The 26897-nt window shown below is 32.2% G+C and overlaps 1 protein-coding gene across 1 annotated transcript in view; it reads left to right on the forward strand.

Moving 5' to 3' along the window:
- Nucleotides 1-26897, forward strand: part of LOC142346150 (uncharacterized) — a 53503-nt gene that overhangs the window by 12926 nt on the left and 13680 nt on the right. The window contains exons 5-7 of the mRNA XM_075398658.1: nucleotides 1506-1712; nucleotides 7403-7648; nucleotides 8100-8324. Coding sequence (XP_075254773.1) covers nucleotides 1506-1712; nucleotides 7403-7648; nucleotides 8100-8324 — 678 coding nt within the window. The remainder of the gene's footprint in view (nucleotides 1-1505; nucleotides 1713-7402; nucleotides 7649-8099; nucleotides 8325-26897) is intronic.

A 26897-nucleotide genomic window follows, 5' to 3' on the forward strand; every position in this document is an offset into this window, starting at 1 on the left:
AAATACGTTGTACTGGTTTGAAAGAAACAAAATTTTTTTTTTATTTAAGGCGTTTTTTTATCGTGCGACCATTTGCTACAAATTCTCAAATGGAAACAAAAACTCCAGAGTAAAATAATATTAATGTTATTAGTTTTGTTTATTAGAGGTTTTTGTGGCATCAATATTTTGTGTTTTCTTTAATCTTTCGTGTTTTGATTAATTGTTCTTTTATAATATTTGACCATTTTGTGTTTTTTATTTCCTGCCGGACTACAACACTAAAAACATATTTCTGGATAATGAGATATTTTAATGGCTGCCTCCATGAACGTTTAAAAAAGCTGCCCAAAAAAGCTTTGATTTTTTCTTCTCAATTGTATTTTAAAATATGAACGTTTTTCTTCAAGTTTCGCTCTTTCGTTCGTTTTCTATCTAAGCGTTACATTGTCTCAATAAGAACCGGTCCCACATGGGATTTTTGGGCGAAATGAAAGTTTTTTGCTGCTGCCGAATGAAAAGTTAATGGATGTTTCAATTGATACAATTTAGACGTTTGCCTGGTACTATCTGTTTAAATTTTGACCTTTTTTAAAGCGTTTGTAAAAAATAGATATTGATTTTTGGTCGTAATTAACAGCTATTTTTCGTATTTTTCATCCTATTTCATAACCTTATCATAGTCAATAATCAGTGGTTCTCCAGGGTTGCGTTAATCATTTCTTTTTTTTCGTTAACGAAGGCTCCTAATGGCTCCGATGGAGTTACATAAGACTCTATATAGTATTTGCAGTTGACAGCTGATGATTGACTTTTCCCCTTTTAATTCTTGTTCCTCTTGACTTATACAAAGTCTCATTATGGAATGGTCTTATCTGTTTTTTTTTCAGCTTGCGTTCAAGATAAATTAATTTTAACAAATTATTTTTGAAGAGAATGGGTATTTTGTAATGTTGTATTTTCTTTTCCTCTTTTAATAGACAATTAAGTCAAAACATGAGCAGATCTTTTCATTGTCGAATTTTACTGCATTTTTCTTTAATAAATGAAAAATTCAAATTAGCCACGAATATAGCTCATCTTCGAGTTTACTACTTCATAGCTGAATTTTGCTTGATCGTGTTACCTCTGGAGAACAATTATCGAGCGATCAAATAACTTATTTTTAGCTGTTTTGAATTTTTTGCCGAAAAGAAATTTGCAATTTTTGCGTATTAATTTATTATTTTCTTTGTTTCATTTTTATCATAGGAAAGTCATTTGCATATAAATTTTGGACTTTCTGTTTCGAAATGTGAACTGGGAATTGAAATAGCCATTAGCTTTGGTATATAGCAATGAATTCCTACTAATAGACTGCCTTTAGGTTAGCTGTATGAAACTGTGAAATATATTGAATAGAAGCATTTACAGAATTTTCCCATTTATAGAAAATGCCTTATTGAAAAGTTTCTATGCAATAAATCATTATCCGCAAAAGAAGCCCAATATTTATGCTGTTTCAGGAAACTTGATATCATCAACAGTACCTGTTCACGTCTGTGATGATTCAAATGGATGTTTTCCCTGCGAGGGCGGTGAGGAAAAACTCAAACTGACTGGAGTTTCAGGTTGGAACTATGTCATGTGTGAACAAATAGGAGACAGTCTGAAAATCATGACAGCAGCTGACGACCTCTCAAGTGATGAAGCTAAATTGGGTGTTTGTGAAGTTGAAATCCTCTCACAACCAGGTCAATTCATAAGATTTTCCGACTTTCACAAAGATCTTTTAAACACAGTTTAGAGGGAGACAAATTGAAACTGTTTTAAAAAACTTTTTTCTTGCCTTGAATCTCCCGGGTAAATCAAAAGTTGTTATCCTAGAACTTGCCTCTTATGGATCCTTAATGTCATAGACAAAAAATTGTACGAAATTGGTAAGGTTACAACTTTCCCATGAAGGAAATTTCTATGGTTCCAACTTTTCATAGACGACATAATAGGAAGTTGTAATTTTAGAACTTTTTCAATTATGAAGTACACCCGGGCTATCACCTGGAGTGTAATTGAGTCATCTTTAGAGTTACTGCAGTCTATTTTATCGAAAGTTCCAATTTTGATTCATGTAAATGATGATACGAAGAAACTGTTGATTAAAAGTCAAATATTTAGTAGATATATTGACATAGTGTTCTGTGTTAAGCCAACGGAAAACGAAAAAACGTTTACTCATATCGATGTGAGTGATATCAAGCCGAAAACTGAGCCAAAAACCGTGTGTATTTAAATTGGAATAAAGCTTTATTTTTGTTGGTATCGTTGGTATGTTTGCTTTTCAAAAAAAATTGTTGGCATGTTTGTATATAAAAGCAGGAAATCGTCGATATGTTTGGTTTCATATGCAAGAAACTGTAGCCATGATGGGTTTCAAAGAAAAACAAGTATTTGTTCTCCTATGGTAATAAAAATAATACAAGAGTGTGAAAAAGAGGTGACTGAATGTCAATGGTTAAAATGTCTGCTATGAACGAATGTTAGGAGAGTGTCAACATGTGAAACAAGCTTTTTCAAATTATTTACATGTAAGACAAATAAGATTGCGCCATCTTTTCAAAAAAATCATGAACTTTCAATTTAGATTGATGAGAACAAAACGTTATAATGAGGTTTAAAAACAAAAATTTAGAAAATCTATAGGCCAAAGCCAAGCGTATCAAAATTTTCCTAATTTCTAACACCAACCTTTCTTAGCAACTCTAATGAACGATTTCAATATTAAAAATGGAAAATTCTTTTGAAATCTTATGATCCAATTAATAAATCTTGCCATCCAAATAACAACTCTGACGATCGCTATCATATTTTCTATCGCAATTGTTGTACTTTCTGTCAAAAACTACAATTTCTAATTTTTGGCCTGCTTTTTTTCAGTAGGTCCGCTTTACGAGCTCACAAACAAAATTTGCGGGACTTAGAATTAGTATTTTCGATCTAATTGTCACCACCATTCGCAAGAATGAAAAGCCCATAAACAGAGTCAAACTAAGAGAGGGAAATAATCTATGCTGTGCAATCACAGCAACTACTCACTTTTTTTCATAGCCCACTTGTTTGGGGGAGGAACTATATACTCAAATGGGTTTTTTTGTTCAGACAATATTGGCCGATCGACACATTCATAGTAGAGAAATTTGAGTGGTATCAAAAAAACTCAAAGTCAAGCGTAGAATTCGAAACTAAGAGTTTTTTTAATTTCGTTTTGTTTAGTTATCGAGGATTAGAGTTTTTTTTAACATAAGATTTTTCACATGATTTTGTTCACTTTTAGTATTAACTTTCCAAAATTAAGATTTTTTAATAAAAATATTGGTTCAGAATTACATTTCACGCCACAAATACAATGAATTTTGAGTTCCTAATAGACGAAAGGCGATAAATAGACTATTTTGGTTCTCATAGAGAAGTTTACTGTCAACAAAACTCGAATTCTACTTGAGAGCTTTTTTTAGAAAACTTTTCATATTTTTTTTTGTTTTTTAAGTCGCCTAGAGACTAGTCAATTTTCATACCAAGGCCCCGTTTATGTCAAACTTGATTTAAATTCTTATGAAGCTCAAGAACAAAAACTTCGTTTTCAAGAAATCGCTTGTGTTTTTTTTTGGCTTCAACTCGGAGTTTTCGTAAATTTAAATGAAATTTTTTTCGAGGTTTTTCTCAACTTTGCAGTCCTATGGCAAGACTCCTAAACTTGCAATAGGTTTTATAATGAGTAATAAACGGATCTATCTAGAGCTTTGAATGGGCAGCCAATGACTGTTGGGACTTTAAAAAAAGATTTTTCGAGGAACTTTTTTTAATATTAACTGATAACCCAGAAACGAGAGGAACCCGTTTTTTACTTCAACCAATATGAATCTTGTTAGCGATGTTATGTTCTCACGATTTGTTAATTGACTTCAATGCCAAAAATTTAAAAATTAAATAAAACATTGAATATTTTGGTATTATTGGTCCCTCTTGACACTTTTCACTGAATTTTTGGTTTTTGCGTGTATTTGTTGTTGTTTCCATGGTCATATGACTTAGTGTGATATCCTATTGATTAACTTTGCTTGCGAAAAATCCTTCTCTTCAAATCAACGGAAAACTGAGCGTATTTACTGACTTTCGTTGAAAGCTCTTGAATTAAATGGCTGTTATGACTTTAAACATGATTTTTTGAGATTTTTTTTTAACATTAAACAATCTCAATCCTTATTTCGTGAACCGTATTTCAGTTTCAGTAATGACTGGACCCTTTTTTCTACTTCAATCAAAGTTAATCGAGTTAAGGGTTTTCTGTTCCAACTAATTTCGTTATGACTTCGATGCACAGGTTTTCATAATTTTTTTAAAAAAATTAATTGAGTTTTTTTCGTAATTTTCATTCTTTTTTGGAATCTTATCACACTATTATAATAATGACAGATGCTTTGTCTTAGAGAAGTCGTTCAATGAACCTTGCATAAAGTTTTCAGAGAAAAGCTTACGGTTTAAAGGGCTTCGACACTTTCTTCTGGCTTTTTCTACTTATTTTAAGGATTTTGCCTGTGTTTGGTGTGGTTTTCATAATCAATGACTTTTGTAGGGTCATTTTGATGAATTATGAATGACAAACATCCGCGCCGTCTCATCGAGGCATAACTTATTGTAATTTTTAGCTTCCACTGAAAGCTATTGAATTTATTGGCATTGTTGCTACGGGTTTTCTCAAAGTTTTTATGGTTTTATTGTATTTGTTCATGTTTGTGGTTTAATTGGAGTCAAAATATTAAAAGAAGAAACCCTCTGCTGTTAAAAATTAAATGAGACTTGGAAAAATTACTGAAAAGTTCATTTTTTTAATGGCTTCGACTCTTTTCTTGTTCAATTTTTTTTTAATTTGGTGTGTTAGCCTGTTATCTTTAGGTAGCCGTTAAATGCTGACTGGCCTCATAAGATTGTATTTGAGGATTGGTTGAATAGTGTTATCCGAAGCAGTCAGTTTATAGTGAACTGTCTTAAAATTTATAATAATTCGCACTTTTAAGATTTCAAGGATTTTTTCATTTTTTATTTTTCTGTTGTTGTTTTCGCCATTTTGTAACAAATTCTTATCATTGAGAGGTCCCATGCTATTCCCTGTCTTTTAAAAAATATCATGTTTACTGATGTTATGATCTAACTGATGTTTTAATTGTTAGACAATCTGCATGTTCATAAAAAAAGTTATGTAAGTAGTGTGTTTGTGTTTCTTTTTCTTCTCCTTTAGCACAATCGCGTATTGATGGAACCAAATGATTTTCAAATCTGGCTGATTTCCTCATTCAGTACAATTTTAGCTGAATTTCTTCAAATACAATTGAATTAAAAATATTTTGAAAATCTGATAATAGCTAATGATTTGTTGTTCGTAATATATTAAGTTTCTCTTTATTTATAGTTCATTCCTAAGGCTTATTTTAACCAAAGAAAGGTCCTATTGGTTTTAATACGACTTTTTAGAAATATTATCTACAGTTATTCTGTTAAAAGCTAATGAGTTTTCAAGACTTGAAATTATTTGTTTTCTTCTTTTCGTCAACTTGTTACATATTCTCATTATAGACAAATCCCCTCTGCTATGTTGTCAGGAAAAATTAAATCTGTGTATTTAGGGTTTTGTCTGATTGTAATTTGACGTTGCTAACGTTGTTACTAGGTGCTTTTATATTTAGATATTAGAGTCCTGGTGTGAAGTTACTGTTTTTGCTTTTTGTTGTTGTTGATGTTGTTGTTGCTGTTGTTGTTGTTGTTGTTGTTGTTGTTGTTGTTGTTGTTGTTGTTGTTGTTGTTGTTGTTGTTGTTGTTGTTGCTGCTGCTATTGTTGTTGTTGTTGTTGTTGTTGTTGTTGTTGTTGTTGTTGTTGTTGTTGTTGTTGTTGTTTTCTTGTAGTCTTTTCAATGAAAAGCACGCTGCAATGAGGCATGAGTTTAGTCAAAAATGTAGATGAGCGCGGCTCGGAACATCATGTGCAAATGCATATTAACGAGCCCTCTTGTTTCATTTTCTTCTCAATAGCGTGTAGGCACCCAATTTGCTAATTAATTCAGGTCACCCCTCATAATTTTTTTATTTATAACTAATTCATATGTGAGTCTTAGTAATCATTGAATGACCTACATGATTTGTATGATTTCTTAACCAGTCAGACAAGGATCATATATGGTTTCCAAGGAACCAAACGAAAATTTTTAAACCAATGATTTTCATTGTATTCAATTGTGGTAAAAGTTGTAAAACTCATAGAAGGTCAAAAACACGCCAAACAATGACCGGCGCCAGAATTTTAACCATAAATTAGTTATTATAAATTTGCATTGAATATATCGAATGTGCAGTCTACATGTGATTGCGTGGCTGCACCGCAACAGTAAATTCAAACCGGTGCCGGCTTTTTTAAGAGCAGGTTTTTTAGAACTGTTGAAATGAAATTATCTCATTAACGCGAGTTCTTGTCAACCTCTCAATCAAGAGCTATTGCTAATGATTCCTACTTTTCTCGTTTCTTAAGAGGATTCTGAAGATTCGTTTGAGTTTTCAAACCGTAAAATTTTAAGGCTTCAGACCATATGTAAAAACTTTTATGAAAGAATGCCAATGTGAAAATATGCATTGCTTTTTTGAATGAGGAAAATTCTACGAAAAAAGGTCACTTGTATATATGGAGTCATTTTCATTTGACTGTTCCTCAGTTCTATCAACGAATGTGTTTAGTTATGCGTTAGTCACCACCCTCAACCTGACTTTTGGACTCTTAATTGAATATAGTGAAAAGAGAACTGCTCTAGATCAGAGGCGAACTGATTTTGCTTTACCTTGATAATGAGATCCAGGATCATTTATGCAAGTTTGAAGCACATTCACAAAAAATGCTATCAGCCTTGATATAGCTCATTTGTATAGCGATATCTAATGTTACGAACAGCATTAACAGCATAAAGTAGGTGTTAGAGTTGACGTCGGCTTGATTCCCAAATGCAAATGATATCGATCACAACTGCATGGCCTCCGGCATGAGCAGTACTGCTCTTGGTCACTCCATCCAAACAAATAACACTGCTCGTGACATCAATATTTTACATTTTGTGAATGTTTGCACCTGTTCCTTTTTTGGTAAGCTGACATTCAAAATCAGACACAGACGTCTCAATTCAAAAACTATGCGGCACAAAGCGCGACACCTTTAATTGGGATCGTTAAGAGTAGGAATATTTTTAAATATTGTGCTCTAACACCTTAGAAACAGGAATGATTGTTTGGAATTCAAAACTGTTTGCGTATGACCAAAAGAAACACCCAAAGTCAAGCTTGAATGACGTTTTTACTTATACATGCTCCCAAAACACAATAGTTGACAATTTTAAATGAGGTTTATTTATAGTGGCGCCTGTGGGTTCACGAGTTTTACCCATTCGAGGAGCTTTCTATTCTGGCGATCAGTCTCAACTTCTGGACAACCAATTGACCAGTGTTATGGATTACATTGACAATGTTCAAATTAGCAGCTGCATGCAATTAGTGGAGACAGATCACTTTACAAAAGAGCAAATCTATCGCAGCCTGACCGTCCAAGTTGACCTCAATTTTGTGGGCTATATACAAGTTCTGGCGCCCAATCACGATTCCGGTTAGGTTTTTTAAATCTAAAACTAATCAGATTAATAGTGGCAGGATACAACTCTGTTTTCACAATTCAAGTGCTTCCCCACGCTATGCAGTTAATTTATAATAACTTTATTTACTTTCAGTTAATTAATAGTTATATTCAATTTTGAACCAGCAAGCGCCAATCAATGAGATCAAAGTATTTCTTTTAAAGCAACCGAGTTTGCTTAAAGATTTCTTGCAAAAGTTTTCGAACCTCAAGGCTTTTGCTTTCAAAAACGGTTATCTCTTCCATCTCTGTTTCAAACCCAAAATTTCTAAAATTTGCTACCAGGCTAACAAGGTAAATAAACCTCAACCAACTCTCGCCGTTTCTGTATAATCTAAACCCATTTTTTCTATTGCTTCTCGTTCAAATAAAAATTTCTCCTACCTCTCAGATAAATAAAATATTTTTTTCTTTTGATCTTTAGTCAAGTCCATGGGTGCCTTGCAGACGTCTCAGTGTTTCCTTGACTCCACCTGCAGTGTGTGTGGTACCCTGGATGGTGCATTTCCAGGTGCCTGGATATCCACAATGTGTGTGGGTGGATCAAACGACGACCTGAAAGCAGCAACAAGTGTTAAAATATCTCCAAACACAGGTCACGGTCGGATTACAGAAGATCTCTATATATGTGGGATTGACGTTTTTGAAAGTAAGTTTACATATTGACCTCACACAACTTTGTAGCCAAATTGTGTTTTTCCGCGTGTCCTTTTCGCGAATGTCATTTTTTGTGTAACTATTTTTTTGTCTAATATATTTGAATCTCCTCTGACTTTTTTGAAAGCTCCTTAGTGTTTGTGTGATCTTATACTGCCAGACTTCTGAACAGTTTAACCTTTAATATATGTTGGAAAATGGTTTGTGGGAAGCTTAAACCCTTTACAGCTTGAACGCTTTCGCGACCCAGTCTGAGCTCAATTTGCAGAAGGACTCCCGGAGCTATTTTCTAACATTTTTGTGCCAAATTTTGCTGCTTATTGCATCAGATTGCATCGAGAAAAAAGCGGAAAAATATGTAAGATAAGCGTTGAGAAGTTGGTTTTTTCACCGCAAATTTCGTACATAATTTTGCGATGAAATGCGGTGAATGCGGTGCAATTATGTAAGTTCACCGCTAGAGTAAGCCGTGAATTTACAATAATTCACCACACTTCACCGCTTACTACAAGTTACCGTCCTCGCGTGGATTCGAACCTCACAAATCCTCCAAGGGCAGCAACTTCTTCCACTGCGTCACTTCTCACTTAATCTTTCATATTTGTTTTGAAGTTATATCAATTTCACTCTCCTTTATGTAAATCATACGCGATGAACTTTTGTAAGCTAAGCGGTGAAAATACAAATTTGAGCATTCAAATGTGGTGAGTGCGGTTAAATTATGCAAGTTCACCGCTTAATCTAGTGGTGAAATTACATAAATTCACCGCTTAAAAAGTTTTAAAAAGATGTATGATTACTCTTGGGTATATTTTCCGTGCGTCTTTTAAAAAATATATCTTAACTTTGTTGAACAAAAGAAAAATCGAAGCGTATTCGAAGTGGTAAATTTATGTTATTTCACCACTAAGTTAATTGGTGAAAACTGGTAATTTCATCGCATTCACTGCTGATATCACACAACGTTAAAACTTTTTTCTAAGCGGTGAGTTTATGTATTTTCACAACAAAGTTAAGCGAAAAATTTATGTGTTTTCAGCGCATTAACTGCTCCTTCCACACAATTTGAACACTTTTTTCTATGCGGTGAATTTATGTCAGTTCATCACTGAGTTAAACGATGAATTTTTGCAATTTCATCCCATTCTCCGCTTATCTTACAAAATTTGGACATTTTTTTTCAAAGCGGTGATTTTTTGTAATTTCACAGCTAAATTCAGCGGTGAAATTATGTAAATTAACCGCTATCTGGCGATAAAGATTTTTTTCACTTCATTCCCAACCTGATTTATGTAACTTCACCGCATTCACCGCTTATCTTACAAAATTATCCGCATTCACGACTTATCTTACATAATTTTGGGTTGAATGGCGGTGATTACGTTATTTTGTTTTTTCAATTGTTCCACGCGTTGAAAATTAAAAAAAAATCTTTCATTCCTCTTTGAGAGGAATATCTGTACTTGGAAAAACCCACAATTTGATAGCTGCTTCAGGTTGATTGCTGCAAAATTCTTAGAAGATGTTCACAATTTACAAATCTTTCTCTTTTTTTCAAACCATTTCAGGGCTGACACTTAAACTTATAGTTTCAAGCGTCAGTCTTGAAAAGATCTGAAAAAGTGAAAATTGTGATTAAGAAGTTTTTCTTAGAAATTTGACCTCAGTAATCGAAGGAGCTTTCCAAGATCGTTATCGATAATTTATCAGTCTATTGGCAATTTTTATGAAAACTAATTGAATCCGAAATGAAATTTGAACGCATGAAAGAAAGCCGTACAATAACTTCTTTCAAAAAAATTGTGAACTTAGTTCTTATCAATAGAGCCTCTATATACATGAGTTAATGATGGAAAAATTTAGTGAAATTGTTAGGTCGATCAAATTGCACTAAGTCTAATTTCGGACTCTGTGCAATTCGCACTAAAACGCTTGCTTTCACTTTTTCTGTTTAAAATGGGGGATCATGAAAATTTCACAAGGCTTTTGAACATGACCATTTTAATTTGCAAATGTTAGTTTTAAATGCGCATTTTTATTAGAATTGAATTAGTTTTTAAAGAGTATCTTTTCTCGCTTATCCAAAATCTTTCTATTTTCTAATTGCGTTTATCACACATCGACTGTAAATCTAATCGGAAGATTTTTTTTCGATCCCCATACATAGTAATAATTTGATAAAGTTTACAAAAGCAAAGTTACAACTGAATTATTGCCTAATGTGGTATGTCCTATGCTCTCTTATTGCCTCATAAATGTGCTATCTCAGACCTGATTATGACATGTAATACTAACAGCTCTACTTGAACCTGGTACTATCCTCCCCAAAAGAAAAGCAAAAGAAAAATATTACAGCCTCGGTAGTGAAAGCTCAGTCAGTTTTTCTTCTGTTCCAATCCTCAAGCGAATTTTCTCTGGATTCACCTTCAAATAAGTCTCCTTTTTGCCAAATTGATCCAAGATTTTTCTGCTCAGTATCTTTTTCTTGGGCAAATTTGTTAGCTGATCTGAATCAAACAGTTATAGATATAGTCGGAAAAAGATAACGGACTTCTCAAAAAATCTCAAAGATAGGTTAATATTTTTTGGATCAATTTTTTTCTAACAACACAAACCAATCAGATTTATGAGCATCTAGAGTGACTCAAGTCAACTTAAGGTTTCTGTGAAATCACAGATTTAAAATTGGGAAATTTTAAATCACTAATTGGTGGATAGTTTTCAATGAAAACAGTTATGTTTTGATTTAGCATTTGAATTCAACTTTGGTAGTCCTGTAAATGCTTACTCAACTAGTCAATTGCTAACGTAGCTAATTTTGTTGTGAGTTTCGAAAAACATTGTTAAAAATTCAAAAACCGGTTTAACGTCCTGTTTTTGCTAGTAACAGTAGAGAGGGCTTAAAGACAATTTTTGAATCGAAATAATTTTATTGATTCATAGTTTTCAAATTTAGAAAAAAAAACGAAATGCAAAAATTTGAGTTTATGCAACTTATATGCTTTTTACCAAATAATTGCCGTACAAAAAATATGTTTAATTTTTCGATGATGATCTTTTAGATGCGTTCATTGTTCACTCGGGTTACAACCGAACACACTAGTATATAAATTAAAAAACGGCTGCTCTTGATTATTTTTCCCCGGGCTGAGAAAAATCGGAAAATACGTATGATAAGAAGTTAAAAGTTTTTTTTTTACCGCAAATTCCGTACATAATTTTGGCGCAGAAATGCGGTATATGCGGTGACATTATGTAAGTTCACCACTAGAGTAAGTGGTGAACTTACAAAAATTCACCACCTTTAGAGATAGCGCCACTAGCAAATTTATTACAAGGGTATTTACAAATAGTGTTACAACTGTATTTGTAACACTATTTGCTGATTTAATAAACTTATTAAATAGTTCATAATTAACTTCTGTTTTTTCGGTTCACCACATTTAGTTTTCAGATTTAGAAAAAAAAACGAAAGGCAAAAATTTGAGTTTATGCAACTTATACGCTTTTTACCAAATAATTGCCGTACAAAAACAAGCTTACCTTTTCGATGATTATCTTTCAGATGCGTTCATTGTTCACTCGGGTTATAACCGAACACTCTAGTATATAACTGAAAAAACGGCTGCTCACGATTATTTTTCCCCGGGTCGAGAAAAAATCGGAAAATACGTATGATAAGAAGTCAAAAGTTGTTTTTTTTTTACCGCAAATTCCGTACATAATTTTGGCGCAGAAATGCGGTATATGCGGCGAAATTATGTAAGTTCACCGCTAGAGTAAGTGGTGAACTTACAAAAATTCACCACATTTCAGCGCTCACTACAAGGGACCTCATTGCACGGAGACGAACTTCCTACCTCCTGCAACTCAACCACTTCTTCTTCCTCTGCGCAAAGTCTCACTAAAACATAGCATATTTGTTTTGAATTTAAATCAAATTCAATCGACTTTTTGTAAAAATTACGCGTTGAACTTTTTTAAGATTAGCAGTGAAATGTTGTGATTCTTTGTAAATAGTTGTGATTCTTTGTAAAAAGTTTAAAAAAGATGTATGATTATTCGTAGGTATTTTTTAATTGTGTCTTATTTTTGTTGAACAAAATAAAAATCCAGGCATTTTCTGAGCTGTGAATTTAAGTAAATTCACCCCTAAATTGAGCAGTGAATATATGTAATTTCACCGCTACCAGGCGATAAAGGTTTTTTTCACAGCATTCAACGCCTGATTTAAGTAATTTCACCGCATTCACCGCTTATATTACAAAATTTTCCGCCTTCACCTCATATCTCACAGGAGTTTGCGTTGAATGGCGGTGACACCTGAACGCGGGCCAGAACTTTAGGTTGATTGAACCTAGTAAAAAAATTTTGAAGAACGAAGCAGGTGGAATCATTCAAAATGAGTGTCCGTCGTTGAAAAAGGTCAAAGATTGTAAATTAAAATTTTGCAAAGTCACAATTGTTTGCAAAGTAACTTTGAACAGCGGAACAAAAATAAAATCTTTATAGAGCAGACTCACTTGTTCGGATAACAGAACAAAGGAATCGACGGTAAACTTTGTTTGTTCGGAACATTTCCTTTTGAACGTAAGGACTGGTGCGTATAATTTGTTCAGTATTGAACGAATGAAAGCTCCATTAAGTTTGGTTCTGAAAACTTAGGTATACTCGATTCTTAAACGTAAAAAAGAATCTGCATGAAACGTCGGGATTTTTTCAACGGAAAGGTTGTGTTCTTTGTTGATATTATTTTCAGCGGTTTTGATTGCTTTCTCTGTGCAGGAAATTCAAATAAACTTCAGGAGAAAATTTCTTAAAGATGGAAATTTTTCCAAAAGTTTCTCTTTTTCTCGTTGACAAAACTAGTTAAACAACTGAAAATTTATTGTTTGTCTTTAAATTCTTGTTTGAATTTTTTTATATTTTGCCATTCTTCGAGTTTTTATTTAAAAAAAATGGAAGTATACTTAATCTTACAAATTTCTTATGTTTTTTACTATAACGAATTAACTGCCGTAGAAGTTAACTGATACATTACAATCTCTGATACCTTTATCATCAAATGGTTCTCTTTCTTTTTTATTTTGCCATAAATATTTTACAATAAATTGTATTATTTTTCTTTTATAATTCATTTAGTTAATAATAGTTGATTAATATTAATACCATTATCCATTATTTTCTTATGTTACCATTATAAGTATTTTCTTATAATTCTTAAAATCTTCTAACATTGTTTAGCGTTACAAATTATGGTCCATGCATCTTTTTAGCTTGTGTTATAATGTTATCTTTAAAAATTTGTGAAGGACAAAATATGCAACTAATTTTTTCTGGGAAACATTGTTTAATTGTATTTTTATTTCTTTTTCGAAAAGTGCTTTAAACCTAATAATGAAAAGTGTTTGTTCGGTTAAAATAAGAGTGCACTGCGTCTAATTTCCTCCATTTTAACTACAAAAACAATCTTCAGTCTCTTTCATTATATCTCCGTGATTAAGTTCACAGTGCCCTTCTAGCCTTGCCGGTTGTTTGTTGTCAATCAGTCTGCGTTCCAATTATTTTCCTATTATGTATTGAGTTATTGTCTTTCTAAGAGATCTATTATCTGTTTTAACATTGTAGATCGAAAAAGGACATATTAACTAACTGTAAGTTAGTAACGTTATCATTATGTTTATTATTATCAAGGTCTAGTTTTAATTGATTTTATTTAGAGATAGCGCCACTAGCATTTTTATTGCAAGAGTATTTACAAATAGTGTTACAACTGTATTTGTAACACTATTTGCTGATTTAATAAACTTATTAATTAGTTCATAATTAACTTCTGTTTTTTCAGTTGTAATGATTTAGTTGTCATTTTATAAAACTTGCTTTTTCTTAGATTGCTTATATTTTTAATTAAAATGATAATAGATTGTTATAACAAAACTCCTTATTAACGGCATCTTTCATGTTTGTGGGAGTGTGTACATTCTTAGTTTATAGGTATATCTCTTGTCAAATTTTTCTTTATCTCCTATGAACAACTAGTTAGCCTTACTTGTTTAAAGACTCTGTTTACTTGATTCAGTCTGCTTCATGTCATTTTTGTACTTGTTTTCAATCAGAATTGTATTCAGCTTGCTGAATGTTCAGGGAAACTGCTTCGCCGGTGACCGAATATCTATGTTTTGTGATTTCAATACCTTAAGAGTGGATTTAAAATCCAAATCGAAATTAAATAATTCTTGTTTATATTTTTTACCTTCTTTTATTTCATCATCGATGCCTTGTATTTTATATGTTGTGGTCGTTTTTTTTCGAACTTAACTTAAAATACTTCCCTGATCCAATCGGATGTATATCTTTTTGAGAAAATGCTACGTTTATCAGCATTTTTAACATAATCACCAACTTTGAGTTTTGGTTTAAGTTCTTTTACACTTGTTTAGGGAATTTTACCATGATACTACATCTAAACTTTTCAGTATTGTTTGATGCGTCAGCGGTTGCCATTTGATTGCTGAATGTTTTTTTATTATTATATGTTATTTTTGCGTCTTCTAACATATTTAGTTCAATTTAACCTTGCCTTAAATGCAGCCTAAAAATCCCTGTTTGTAGAGTACATTTCTGCCTTTTCTTCTTTAAGCAAAGGTTTAAAAGTTTTATAGTAGGACTCACTGCCTCTATCTACCGATAATTTTTTTGGTACCCTACCCTCTTTCAGAATTGTTTTTGAAAGCAATAACCATGGGTATGCCAGATTTATTAATTAGTGGTATAGCCCAGGCATATTTGGCAAACGAATCTATAAATTTTAAGATATATAAATAAAAATTGTTATATTAACTTAAAGAAGACTTGCAAATCAAATCGGCAGACCATGTTTTATCTGTATGTAAAGATATTGTTCTTCCTCTTTCAAATTTTGCTATTGTTGGACTAGACACTTGATTAGCCAATAGGTGCTCTTGTTGTTCTAATTTTGTCAATCATTGTATCTGTGGCTCAGTCTATTTACCGTAACTAAAAATAAAACTATCTAGTTGTTCAAGACTAATAGCATTCATAGTTGAAAGTTTTTTTAAATTTATTTATCATTTCATCATATCACCCATCAAGTCCTGCTTTTGTTTCCAGTTCAATTAAATTATTTTTTTTTGCAAAATTGTTGGGGATGACATCAGTAATAAACTCTACCCAGAACATTCTCTCTTATCATCTCAATTAAGCATTTTTTCAACCTATTGCTTTTTTGGTCATTTTTTATTATATCATGTCTTCTATACCAAAAAATCTTACTTTTTCTTCATCTTCGTCCTCGGGGTTCTCGTATTTAATATCTGGATTAGTAAAAAAATATATGAATCAATCTGAAAGTTGATATAAATTTCCATAATAGAAAAACCATCCTGCTGTAGTGATACATCAGAACCGTTTATTACATTTTCCCTTTTAGCTAAGTCTTTGATGTAAACGTAATCGAGAATTAGATTGAGCTCCCATTATATGAAGAGTGCTAAACATATCATTGTTATTTGTATTTACATTACGCTTATATTCATACGTGAAACAACTTCGCTTATCAGATAGCAATGGTTGAGTTTCTTGTTCCTTTAGCGTTGAAGCTTTTTTTCCAATGTGTAAGCAGATTTGTTAATCCACTGAGTAGCAGCGTTGCTGATCCGAGAAGCCACCTCACCAATCTGCGAAGCAATTTTTCTGGTTGCCCTAGTTTGATTATCTATTCCTCAATTTTGTCATTTTAATGCTCTTAATGTCTGTTTGCCCAACGCTAAATTCTTTTCCTTGTTAGCAATTTAAGTTTTTGTTAGAGTATCTAAAAATTCCGAAAACTCTTCTATTTTACAAATTAATTTTGCTTTCTCAGTTTTTCTTCTTATCTATTCCTTCTGTTTTGTTTTTAAAGTCTATTTAGTTCTATTAATGTTTCTAATTTACCCATTTGGGATTTATTAAAATATAATATTGAGATCTCGGCATAACTTTTGAATTGGTCTCTAGTGTGTCCAAATCTATGTCAATGAACATGGACAAATAGTCTACATCTGTAATTTTCGAATCGTAACCGTGAAATATGTTCATTCATTGTAAAAATTCCGCATGTTAGAAACTTATTAGGGTCATTTTATTGAAAATTAAAATGATAAAATCTATCTCTACGTGTTAAAGTTTCATCAAGAAAGGAACATTTGAATTGTTTAATTTGGCAATCATCACAACTCCAACACCATTATTTATCTTTACTTTTATTGCAATTAAAATTCTTTTGGATTCAAAAAATTTTTCCAAAAATATTTCAACTAATTTGTCTAGAAAAATGAGTGTTTATGATTAAAATGAATATTTTGGTAATGATAGAGTTGAAAAACGTTTTGGTTGTGGTGCTGTATAGTTGCAATCAGTAAGTAAGAATGAGAATCCGCTGAATGGCTTCGCCGATGATTATAGTAAGCAAAAAACAAGAGGACGCGGTTGGTGTTATTTTTGTGAAGAAAAGAAGTAAATGGAAATAATTCAAAGACATTATGAAACAATTAAACACAACAAGAGTTTAAGACTGTCAATTAGAAAATTTAGCATAGGTGAATATACTGAAAATGGTTTTTATTGTGATAGTAACTTCTTGAACAAAGTAATGAGCAGTTTTCTGTTTTGAGGGGATTTTTATATTGTGATAGCAGTATTTTTTTAATTGAAGAGGGTGAGTTTAGTGATCATTTGGGTGCATTGAAACTTAAAAATAACACTGGGGAACTTTTTAATGGTGAACTTGTAAAAAAAATAAGGAGTAAAGTCTAAAGAAAGATATGAATGTCTAACATTTGAATCATCTCCAAGTTCATATAGTGTTGACGATCATTTCAAAAAACGAATCATTTATATAATATTAATGGCATTGACAAAGATAAATCTAAAGATGAATTTATTGATGAATCTAAAGATAAAAGAGAATCTAAAGGTAAGTCTTGGGTTTTTTGTAATATGTAAAAAACTAAATATAAGAAAAGATAAACGTTATAAATCTGTTCAACAAAAAAATACTAGCGAAAAAGATATTTAAAACACAACATAAGGTTTAATCAAGTAACGCTGGCTAGTAGCGATTACGATGTTCCATGTTTGTGAATACATAACAAGCATTACATGATTTTCATCTAGATGTCTAAACTCAACAATTTTGATTTAGCAAAGTATACAATCAATCTGATCGGAAACTAGAGGAACATAAATTCACATCCCCTTTTTTGACTAAACAGTATATTTATCCAGATGCTCTAGTTGCATTGAAAATGAATAGAAGCTAGAATGCAAGAGCAAGAGATGATTCAATCTGGATTGAGTTTGCAAATATTTAAACGAAGAAAAAAGTTTATATGTGAGCTTTAATGACTGGTAGCTATCATAAAGATTTTTATCTAATCTAATAATATTTAAGAAGAGTGATGTTGATCTTTGTTTTCCGTGGAATCTAGTTTCCTTTTTACATCCTGCTACGAATATATTCCATAGTGTTGTTAATTTTTAAAAACCGGAGCATTCTATTGAGACAAATTTGCCTGTTTTCCCACCTCGTTGTGAGTTAAAACAGTTGAAGACGATACAAGAATTCGAAAAAAGAAAAAGAAATCGAATTTTTTGTGTTTAGTACAAATAAAATCAAAACGGTTAACACGGTTTTTATATGCATTAGTGATCTCTAGGGTTGAAAAATAAAATTTTTTCTAATGAACTAAAAGTATAGAGCTCAGGTGTTTTTGTTTCTAAAGAAAATCACTGAATCACAAAGATATCCTATTTCTAAGATGTTGTGAGTCATTTCAAATTAAAGATGCATTAAATAAACATTTAGATGCATGAAAAGAAAGTTGTTAACATATCTATACATATATATATATATATATATATATATATATATTTATATATATATATATATATATATATAAATAGGCATATATATATATATATATATATATATATATATATATATATATATATATATATATATATATATATATATATAGGTAGAAGAACATTCCAAAGAGATGATTATCTAGAGTTTGTTTGGTTCGAACATAAAAACAAATCTTACCTCTTTTCCTTCTGGTATATGATTTTGATTTTATAATAATTTATCCTTTTTTCTTTGGCATTCTCGATAGAAGTCTTTATCCAGATATCCTGGAAAAAATTTTAGTGTAGTGAGAGGCAGTTCCATGGTTTAAAGACAGTGTTGATTATCAAAATAACTTGTTTTGAAATATATTTAAACGGACATACCGCTTTAAGACGATACTGCTACTCCACTTACTACTAAGTTCCATTATTGTAAAGAAGAGTTGAAAGAGGAGCCTGTAAGAGATCACACTCACTTAAATGGTGTATTAAGAGTTTAAGCTCATATTAATTGGAATTTAAAAGCTAGAAACCCGTAAATAGCGGCAACTTCAATACATTTGTGCCCTTATCTGCTTACAGTTCATCCTACTATGACAACAATTTATTCAAAACAAAACTATCGAAGAAAAAAAGACGGAAGTGTAGGCAGGCTAATACAGTTACGAACTACATTAATTTCGTTCTGGGTTGTAATAAAGCATTATATATGTTTAGATTACATCATCCCTGCTGTTTAGATCCGATTAGTAAAAAATCAAGTAGTTTGGAGTGTGTGAAAACGAATAAACTTCAGTTAGAGGGAAGAAAAGTTTTTTTTTTCATTTGAATGGATCGATAGTATAGATAAACTTCATAAAACAGAATTACCTCCTAGAGAACATTTTATTCGAAGTTAAAACGGAAAGGATCTACTGATGAAGAATACAGTTAAGGAGTAATTTTTTGTTAATATACGAAAAGCAAAACAATAAAAGATTTCATGTTAACCTATCTTAAACAGATGTTCTTTTATTAGTACATGTGCTTGAAATTTTTAGATATATGTGTTTAGATTATTATTAAATATATCCCTGTTTTACATATTCGACTTCAGGTTTAACTTAGTTATGTGGATTGAAAAACACTGATGTTAGGCTTAAATAATGTAAAGACGAAACAGTAAGTATTTATGATTCAATACAGTTTATTATTAGAAGTAGATTAGCTTCAGTTTTTGGTAATTTTCATGTTAAATGTTACAATAAACAAAAAGACCCAAACTATTCTAGCAAAAAAGTTAAAAAACTTAGAATTAAATTTAAAACATGCATCTGTTTTACCTACTGGTGGGTTTGGTGTTTGTGACAAGGTTAAATTTGAAGTATATACTAACAATAAAGTTCATATAAATACTATTGATGTTAAGTATAGTGAAGAATTAAAACAAAAAAAAACAGTATCCGTTTCTTCCTGTATATACAAAATAAGATAATAAACAGTTTAATGCTTGGCAAAATGAGAATATGACGAAAAACAATGAAACTGAAAATGTTAATGTTAACTGTTGGATTGGTTTTCAATTAATTGAGAAAGCTTACAAGATATTATAACAAAGGAAAAACTGGAAAAAAAGTAAGTGTGAATGATTAATGCCCTACATAGAGTTTAATTTTCAGCAGAGAAAAGATGCTGAATCTAGAGGTGATTAACTTGACGATGTGTTCTTCAAATTAATGAATAATGCACTCCACGGAAAGTCAGTAGAAAAAGCAAATTAAAGACATCATGTTAGTTTGTTAATGATATGGATAAATATATTAAATTAGTAGAAAAACTTAGTTTTAAATACGCTGTGGAGTTTGATGATGACATGGTTGCTGTACATAAAACAAGATTTAATTTTAGATAAGTTTAATTATATTGGAATTGTTATATTACAAACGGCTAAATTACTTATTTATAAAGCAATATATGAAATTTGAGATCCACTTATGTTGACGCAATCATTATACAGATACAGATTGTAGATTTATATTATAGCACATTTCCTATTGGTGGTAGTTTTAATCAGGAGATTAATAAATTAAAATATATATTAGGTAAAAGACAACCAGGTGAGATGAAAGATGAAAAATCTAATGACACAATCGCCTGAGCCTATTTCGTTAAAGCTAAAGCATGTTGTTAAAAAACAGTTAATGACGAAGAAGAGAAAAAGTGAATAACTGTAGCGACTACTAAAAATCAAATAACCATGGAACATTATAAAAATTGCTATATACAAATTTAAGGGTAAATATGTATCTAGTTATACACAAAAGAACATTAAAGTATTAGAGTTTATTGGATCATTTAAATTCCATGGCAGTTAGTTCTTTTTTTGTAATAAAACAAGAAAATATGTAAGAACTAGTAAAACTTCTTTTTTAAAATTAAAAAAAAATGAAAATTGACAACATTTGAAAAATTTCAATTTTTATAAATGTTTAAAAAGCACTTTTTCCTCTTGTTACGGGGGTAGCCACATACACATTACTTTTGTTTGGGTGGAATTCCCGCGGTGTAGGGCGGTTACAAATTTTATCTGCCATTATCCAGAAATTTTAGTGACATGATAGGTTTGGTAATACTAGCAGGAACTCAGTTAACTTTGTAATCAGTGCTCTCTTGCTCACCAGGAAAGATTGCGGTTCAATTATCTGCCGAGGCTCGAGCACTTTCTCCCACATCGGTGAGAGTGTCGTGGTTTGTCAACGTCTTAGGAGCCTCAACAACTGTCACATTGAGACCATACAACCCTGCTGTACCTCCTACAACAGTTCAGCACAACTCGGATGTCACTGGATCTCATGAATTTAACGGACTTAAACCAGGAAAGAGAATTGTTTTATAATGTGCTTTCTAAACATTTCTAAATATCGACTAGCTCAGAAAAATCTACAATTTTTGATGATCAAAGAATGATACAAAGTTAAAGCAAACTATACTTCTCAAACTTTCAACCGGTGCGTTGGTTTCAAAAGACAAGCAGAAATTCGTTTCGAAAGCTGCATAAAACTGTACACATCAAGTTCTATGCTTGTATTTTTTATCCAACGTACGTTGTGAAGAATTAATAAAAAATAAATTTTACGTTTTCATACGCCATTTATACCGAGCGATTGCATTTTTTCACGTTGGGAAAACCGCAAATACTTGGATGGCAAATATACAAAATAAATATCGAGACATTAACTAGAATTTTACATCACTATGCGCTTATTTAAGTTCCGATTTTACAGCTTAAAATTTAAAAACGTGCTTCTACGGACACCATCTCTGCCGAAAATTAATCTTAAGCATTTTATATATAGAAAAAAAAAATTTAAAAAAATAGAAGTATTTTTTATCATTGCAGAGCACTCAAAAATTGTGTCAAACCCTAAGGTTTATAAAACACCGCAATCGTGGATCGCAATTAATAAGAACAAAAATTGTGGTTCCTGCGTGAGTGCAGAGAGACCGCATTAGACCACAGCGGCCTGTTCTCGGCTGCACTTTTTCTTATCAATCCCACAATTTTAGACTGTTCTTTTTTGAGCAGAATTGCTTTTTTCAGGGCTTTGGCCATAGTTTTTTGCGTCTGAATCTTTCACGTAGTACCCTCATTGCCGCCAACATTGGTCAGGCTATGGTCAACATGAAGCTATGGTTAGGTAGGATATCATCCTGACGAAGGCAGCCTCACACAGACATCTCAGTTTTGGGCGTTTGAATCACAAACCTTACCTCTCGGCTATCACGCCACAAGATTGGGGTTATCGGAGAACAAATTATAGTGTTTACATTCAAGAAAACATTGCTTCGAGCAGATGATAAGGAGTTAAATATGTATTTAGGAGATCAATAGTTTTCACTGTATTAGGATATATTTCATCTCCCATTTACATACGTCTTTATATTTAAAACATTAAAACGTAATCTATGAGAACCAAATTTTGTGCTTCAAAAGCATAAAATTCTGCCAACTGTAATTGAGCTTAAAAAATATTTCAAGTGTTTTCTTTCTCTTATTGTATGAGTTGATTATTGGTCATTAGTAATCATGATAGATCATATATAATTTTCATGGTTTCCTGCAGTTGATGTCAAATCACGCCAAAAGTAAAAATGATTCTTTGGTAGTTTTCATGAGCGTGAATCCTCTGAGCAATTTCTGAGTTTAGGCAGCAATCAAATTGGCAAATATGGGTTTAAAACGAGGACAGTTGATGTTTTTAATTGCTCTCAAAAATTTGTCGCAATTGTAATAATCCTGATAGTCTTTTTTCATGCAAATTTTGCTCGATCGATTTTTCGTCTGACCCATTTGACTTTTCGTCCTAAAAAACGGGATAAACAGTTAGTGCCCAGTTGTCATTACGTTTCATTAGAGGCCCTTAGCCGCGTTTAGTATTCCCTCAAGTGCTTTTTGTGTTGAAGAAAGCTACTGAGAAGGCCTTAGTGTAAGGTTAAATGGTCATTTTTAGCAGATTTTGAGCCCATTTGTTGCATTTTTTGTAATTTTTGTCTTTTTTGTGATACTTTCGTTAGACCAGTCTAAAATTGACGCTGGTTAAAGTTGTAAAGGTCTTTTGCAAGACCTAGGTACTTATTATGACCACTTTAGCTGCAATTTATAGTAGGATAGAGCGTAGTATCTAGATGTATAGATTGTTTTCCAAGATTTTAAAATCAAGAATTTAAGCAATTTTTTGACAAAACGTACAGTTTTTTTCAATAATGTTTGACATTTTTTTGAAATTTTCAGCTTTTGCAGGACCAGGGGCCAAACTTTAGGGTTTGACAATAAGTTACTGGAATCTTTTGATTGGCCATGGATAAGATGTCAGCATTTTAACAACACAAAGTTTAACAATTTTTCGATAAAACCTGCAATTTTTGAAAAATTTTGATAGGTCTCTCAAGCTTCAAGCGGTAAGCAACCTTCTCTACGGTTTGACCATAGGCTACTGCATGTATTCTGGATAAAATGATATGTTTTTCAGGATTTTTATATCACGAGTTTCGTCAAATTTTTAGTAATTGCAATTTTTCAAGTTTTCGGAATATTTTCAAAAGTTTTATTTCTTTACAGCAATGGGACCTCCTCCAAGACTCGATAATAAGCTGCTGCTGCTTGGTTTCTAGATTTAATTGAATGTCTATCATTATATAAATGACTCCAATGTTAGCAATTTTTTGACGAAATTCAAATATTTTTCCTTTTTTTTCGGATCATTAGCATCAAGTTCCTAGTTTAATGATCTTTATGAGACAGAGAAATTCATTAAATGTTGAAGTAGAGATACTGAATAGTCTCTTGACACAATTAAATGGTTCTGAAGATATTAGTATAAAAAAATTCTGCAAAATTTTGTTGCAATTTGTGATTGTGTTTTGAATAATTTTTATTCTCGTCCTTTTCTTTGTTTAACATTCATTACTGACCAACAAAACTCCAAAAGTCTTAAAGATGGGTTACATGATGGAGTTTCAGAGACAAAAAATGGTTTGGAGCATTTTCCATAGCAAAATCTAATTTTCTTTAATTTGAACTTTTCAGTTTTTTTCTATATGATTTAATTACTAAAAAGGCCAGAAAACTAGAGGCTGCATAGTCGAATTTCCTCTTGGAAAATTCCTTAAGTTTCTCTCTCTCTCTCTCTCTCTCTAACTCATTTTTTGATGCCGGACATCAGCGGCTGTCATGTGGCCTGATGTCATCATCTATTACTCTCATTAATACTGGTTTTTAGTTGTAATATCTGATTATAATTTTTTTATCATAAATAACCTAGCGCTTTCTAAGAAATCATTGTTATTTGCTCTCAAACGATTTGTTTAGCATTAACATTACTTCTGTTGGTCTTTTTTTGCGCTTGTTCGCTTTACCGATTTTTCGTCTGAACCATTAGACTTTTCGTCCTCGGAAACGGGATCAAGAGGTTGCGACCAGTGGGCACTAAGATCTCTTAGACCTCAAATTTGATGTTAAAAAATTTGAAAATAAACTTAGGCTCGATCACTAGTTTTGAAAGTTGATCAAGCAAGAAGTCATTATTTCATATTTTTTCAAGCGTCCCACTTTTTTTCAAGATTTCACGTTTCATATCACACAAGACATTGAACTTAATCAGTTTTTCCCTCACTTTTCACACTTGTCTTGAAGAGTTCACATTACAAAATGGTATAAAATAAGCTATCAACTGAGCAAACTTCTTGGAAAAAATTCTTGGAAGCCTTAAGGCATGTTTCTTGGAAAATTTTATTGGAAGCGCAATTTTTTTCTCATGACACAAAGCATACACTTTTCAAAGATAATTAAAGGGGATAATTGAAAACAGGAACCAATCACATAATATAACAACTTCGGCACAGAAGACTTCTTTATGGTCTCTAATTGAGTCAATATAAAGAAATATTTTTTTATAAATTGCTCATTTTTGTAAAAACCATAGAGAGTGACAATGAGAGTGACAGACCCGGCTGACAACCTCTGCCATCCATTCGCTCCAACAATAATAGGAAGAGCAAAAAGAACTAGAAATAGAAGAAAAAACAAATGAAAATGTCTCTCAGAAAAAGCGACTGGATTAAAAAGTGTTCTTTGGAAACATGCAGAATTGCAATGTTACTATAAATTTTAATTTAATTCTCTCTTTGAATTTTGAACAGCGAAACTGGGGTCTAAATAAGTTAAGTTATAGTTATGTGAAGCCTTTGGCAATTCGAGCTCAGCCTCGGGCGCAAGCGCCCTCGACTTTGAGCTCAAATTGACTTAGTCATCCCAGAACTATACTGTAACATATACTTTGAGCCTTTAAGCTCACTATTGTCCAAGTTTCCGATACACAGAAATTGTTTTGGAGACGTATACTTAGGTTGTGAAATGCGGTTCTTAGGAATTTATCCCTAAGGATTTTGATGCCTTCTCAAGTTCAACAGAAATTATTTTTGATTTAGTCTCCTCCAATGGCTCTCATTTCTCAAAACAATGAGAAAAAATTTTGAGATTTTTTTCAAATGCAAGTCTTTACGGTTGAAAATGGATTACGACCCCCCCCCCCAAAACGAATGGCTGTTCGGAACAGGCTTGATCCATGGGGCTCGAGAACCGGGCAGTATAGATCGGCGGCTGTGGTTGAAGAAAATTCTGTTGATTTTAAATCCCAATTATGTTTTGTCACAGCCACCCGGATTAGATCCGGTTGGGGGTCAAAGCAGAAGATCGAGGAGTAATATATCCGCTGCTGAAAGATGATTCTGTTGCGCTTAGCTCCAAATTTCATTTTGTCTTCGGAGGAAATAAAAAAAAAACTAGACCAGGGGGTGTTCCGAAGAATATAGGGTCATTTTGGTATACAAAATTCTGGTAACGTCTCTTTGCATCTTGGGACGCCTGTTTTGATTCAAATCCATCATGATCGGTCTTTTTTGGGTACTATCGAGACGCTGAATTTGACATGAAACTTGACTGATCATCTATGAAAACGCATGGATCTTTTCCGTTTGTGCCCCCCTCCCCCAGCTTAGTTTATTATTAAATTGTTTTCAGAAGCTCAGGACACCTTGTCCACTCAGCAAAAAAACATCAGCCCGTTCCAGCAATTCATCTCAAAGTTTGGAGGTACTGAGCCAGAACTGAAAATTTTCCAAATTTAACGAAATTCCACAATTTGACTAAAAACGGAATTAAAAACCAACAAAAAATTTAAAGAAATCAAGACCAGTAAAAGTTTAAAAGTAGTTCAGCATTGCCTTAAGTGTGATTGGACACACATAGAGATAAAAATTTCCATTTTGTTTCTGTTCACCGTTTTTTGTACTTTTTGCAAATTTCGGATCGTAGCTAAGGAAGATGTTGAGTAATTTCCATACCCTTACGCCAAAAGATTTAGAGCTACAGCCAGCTCCGTTAGTAGATGGTTTGATGAATCTATGTGCACTTCTCAATTTTGATGCCTTCTAAAGTTCAAAAAAAGTTATTTTTGATTAAATCTTCTACAATGGCTCTCATTTCTCATAACAATGACTTAAAACTTTAAGATTTTTTTCAAATGCAAGTCCTTTACTGTTAGAGTCTGATATCAATCTCTCACAGCACGAATTGAACCGCGTTTTCTCAAACAGCATATAATTATATTGAAAGGATTGAAATTAGATTCCACGGGCTCTAGGGCTGTTATGCACGCTGTGCGATACAAAAGCATAGCTTAATGAACAATCGGTTGTACATAAACCTCGTAGTAAAACAATAAATGGGGAAAAGTCAGTACAGCTTTATAAAATGATTTAATATGTATCGGGACGTGTTTTATAACTGAGGGACGCATGATGTACTGGGGACACAAAAGAAAAAGATCCAAAAGATTTCATCTGTCAGGTGCATTATCAAGATATGAAGCGTTTTCTTTAGTTTTTATGGTCATAAATGATTATAATTGGACTTCATGTGTAAAACTCAGAAGTCAGTTCTCCAAGATATATGTGAAAGTTGGGACTCAGCTCTGAAAACTCTCGGGTCTAGGGTATGGAAGCGTAAATAAAAAAGAAAGAGTAACTTGTAAGATCTTGCGAATTTTCAGCAGATATAAATATGATAGTGTCTTGCTTTGGGGAAACTTTTGATAAATTAATACTACATGTACACTAA

This window comes from Convolutriloba macropyga, chromosome 9 (genome assembly GCF_964194025.1).
Source record: "Convolutriloba macropyga chromosome 9, txConMacr16.3, whole genome shotgun sequence".
In the NCBI taxonomy this organism is placed as follows: Eukaryota; Metazoa; Xenacoelomorpha; order Acoela; family Convolutidae; genus Convolutriloba; species Convolutriloba macropyga.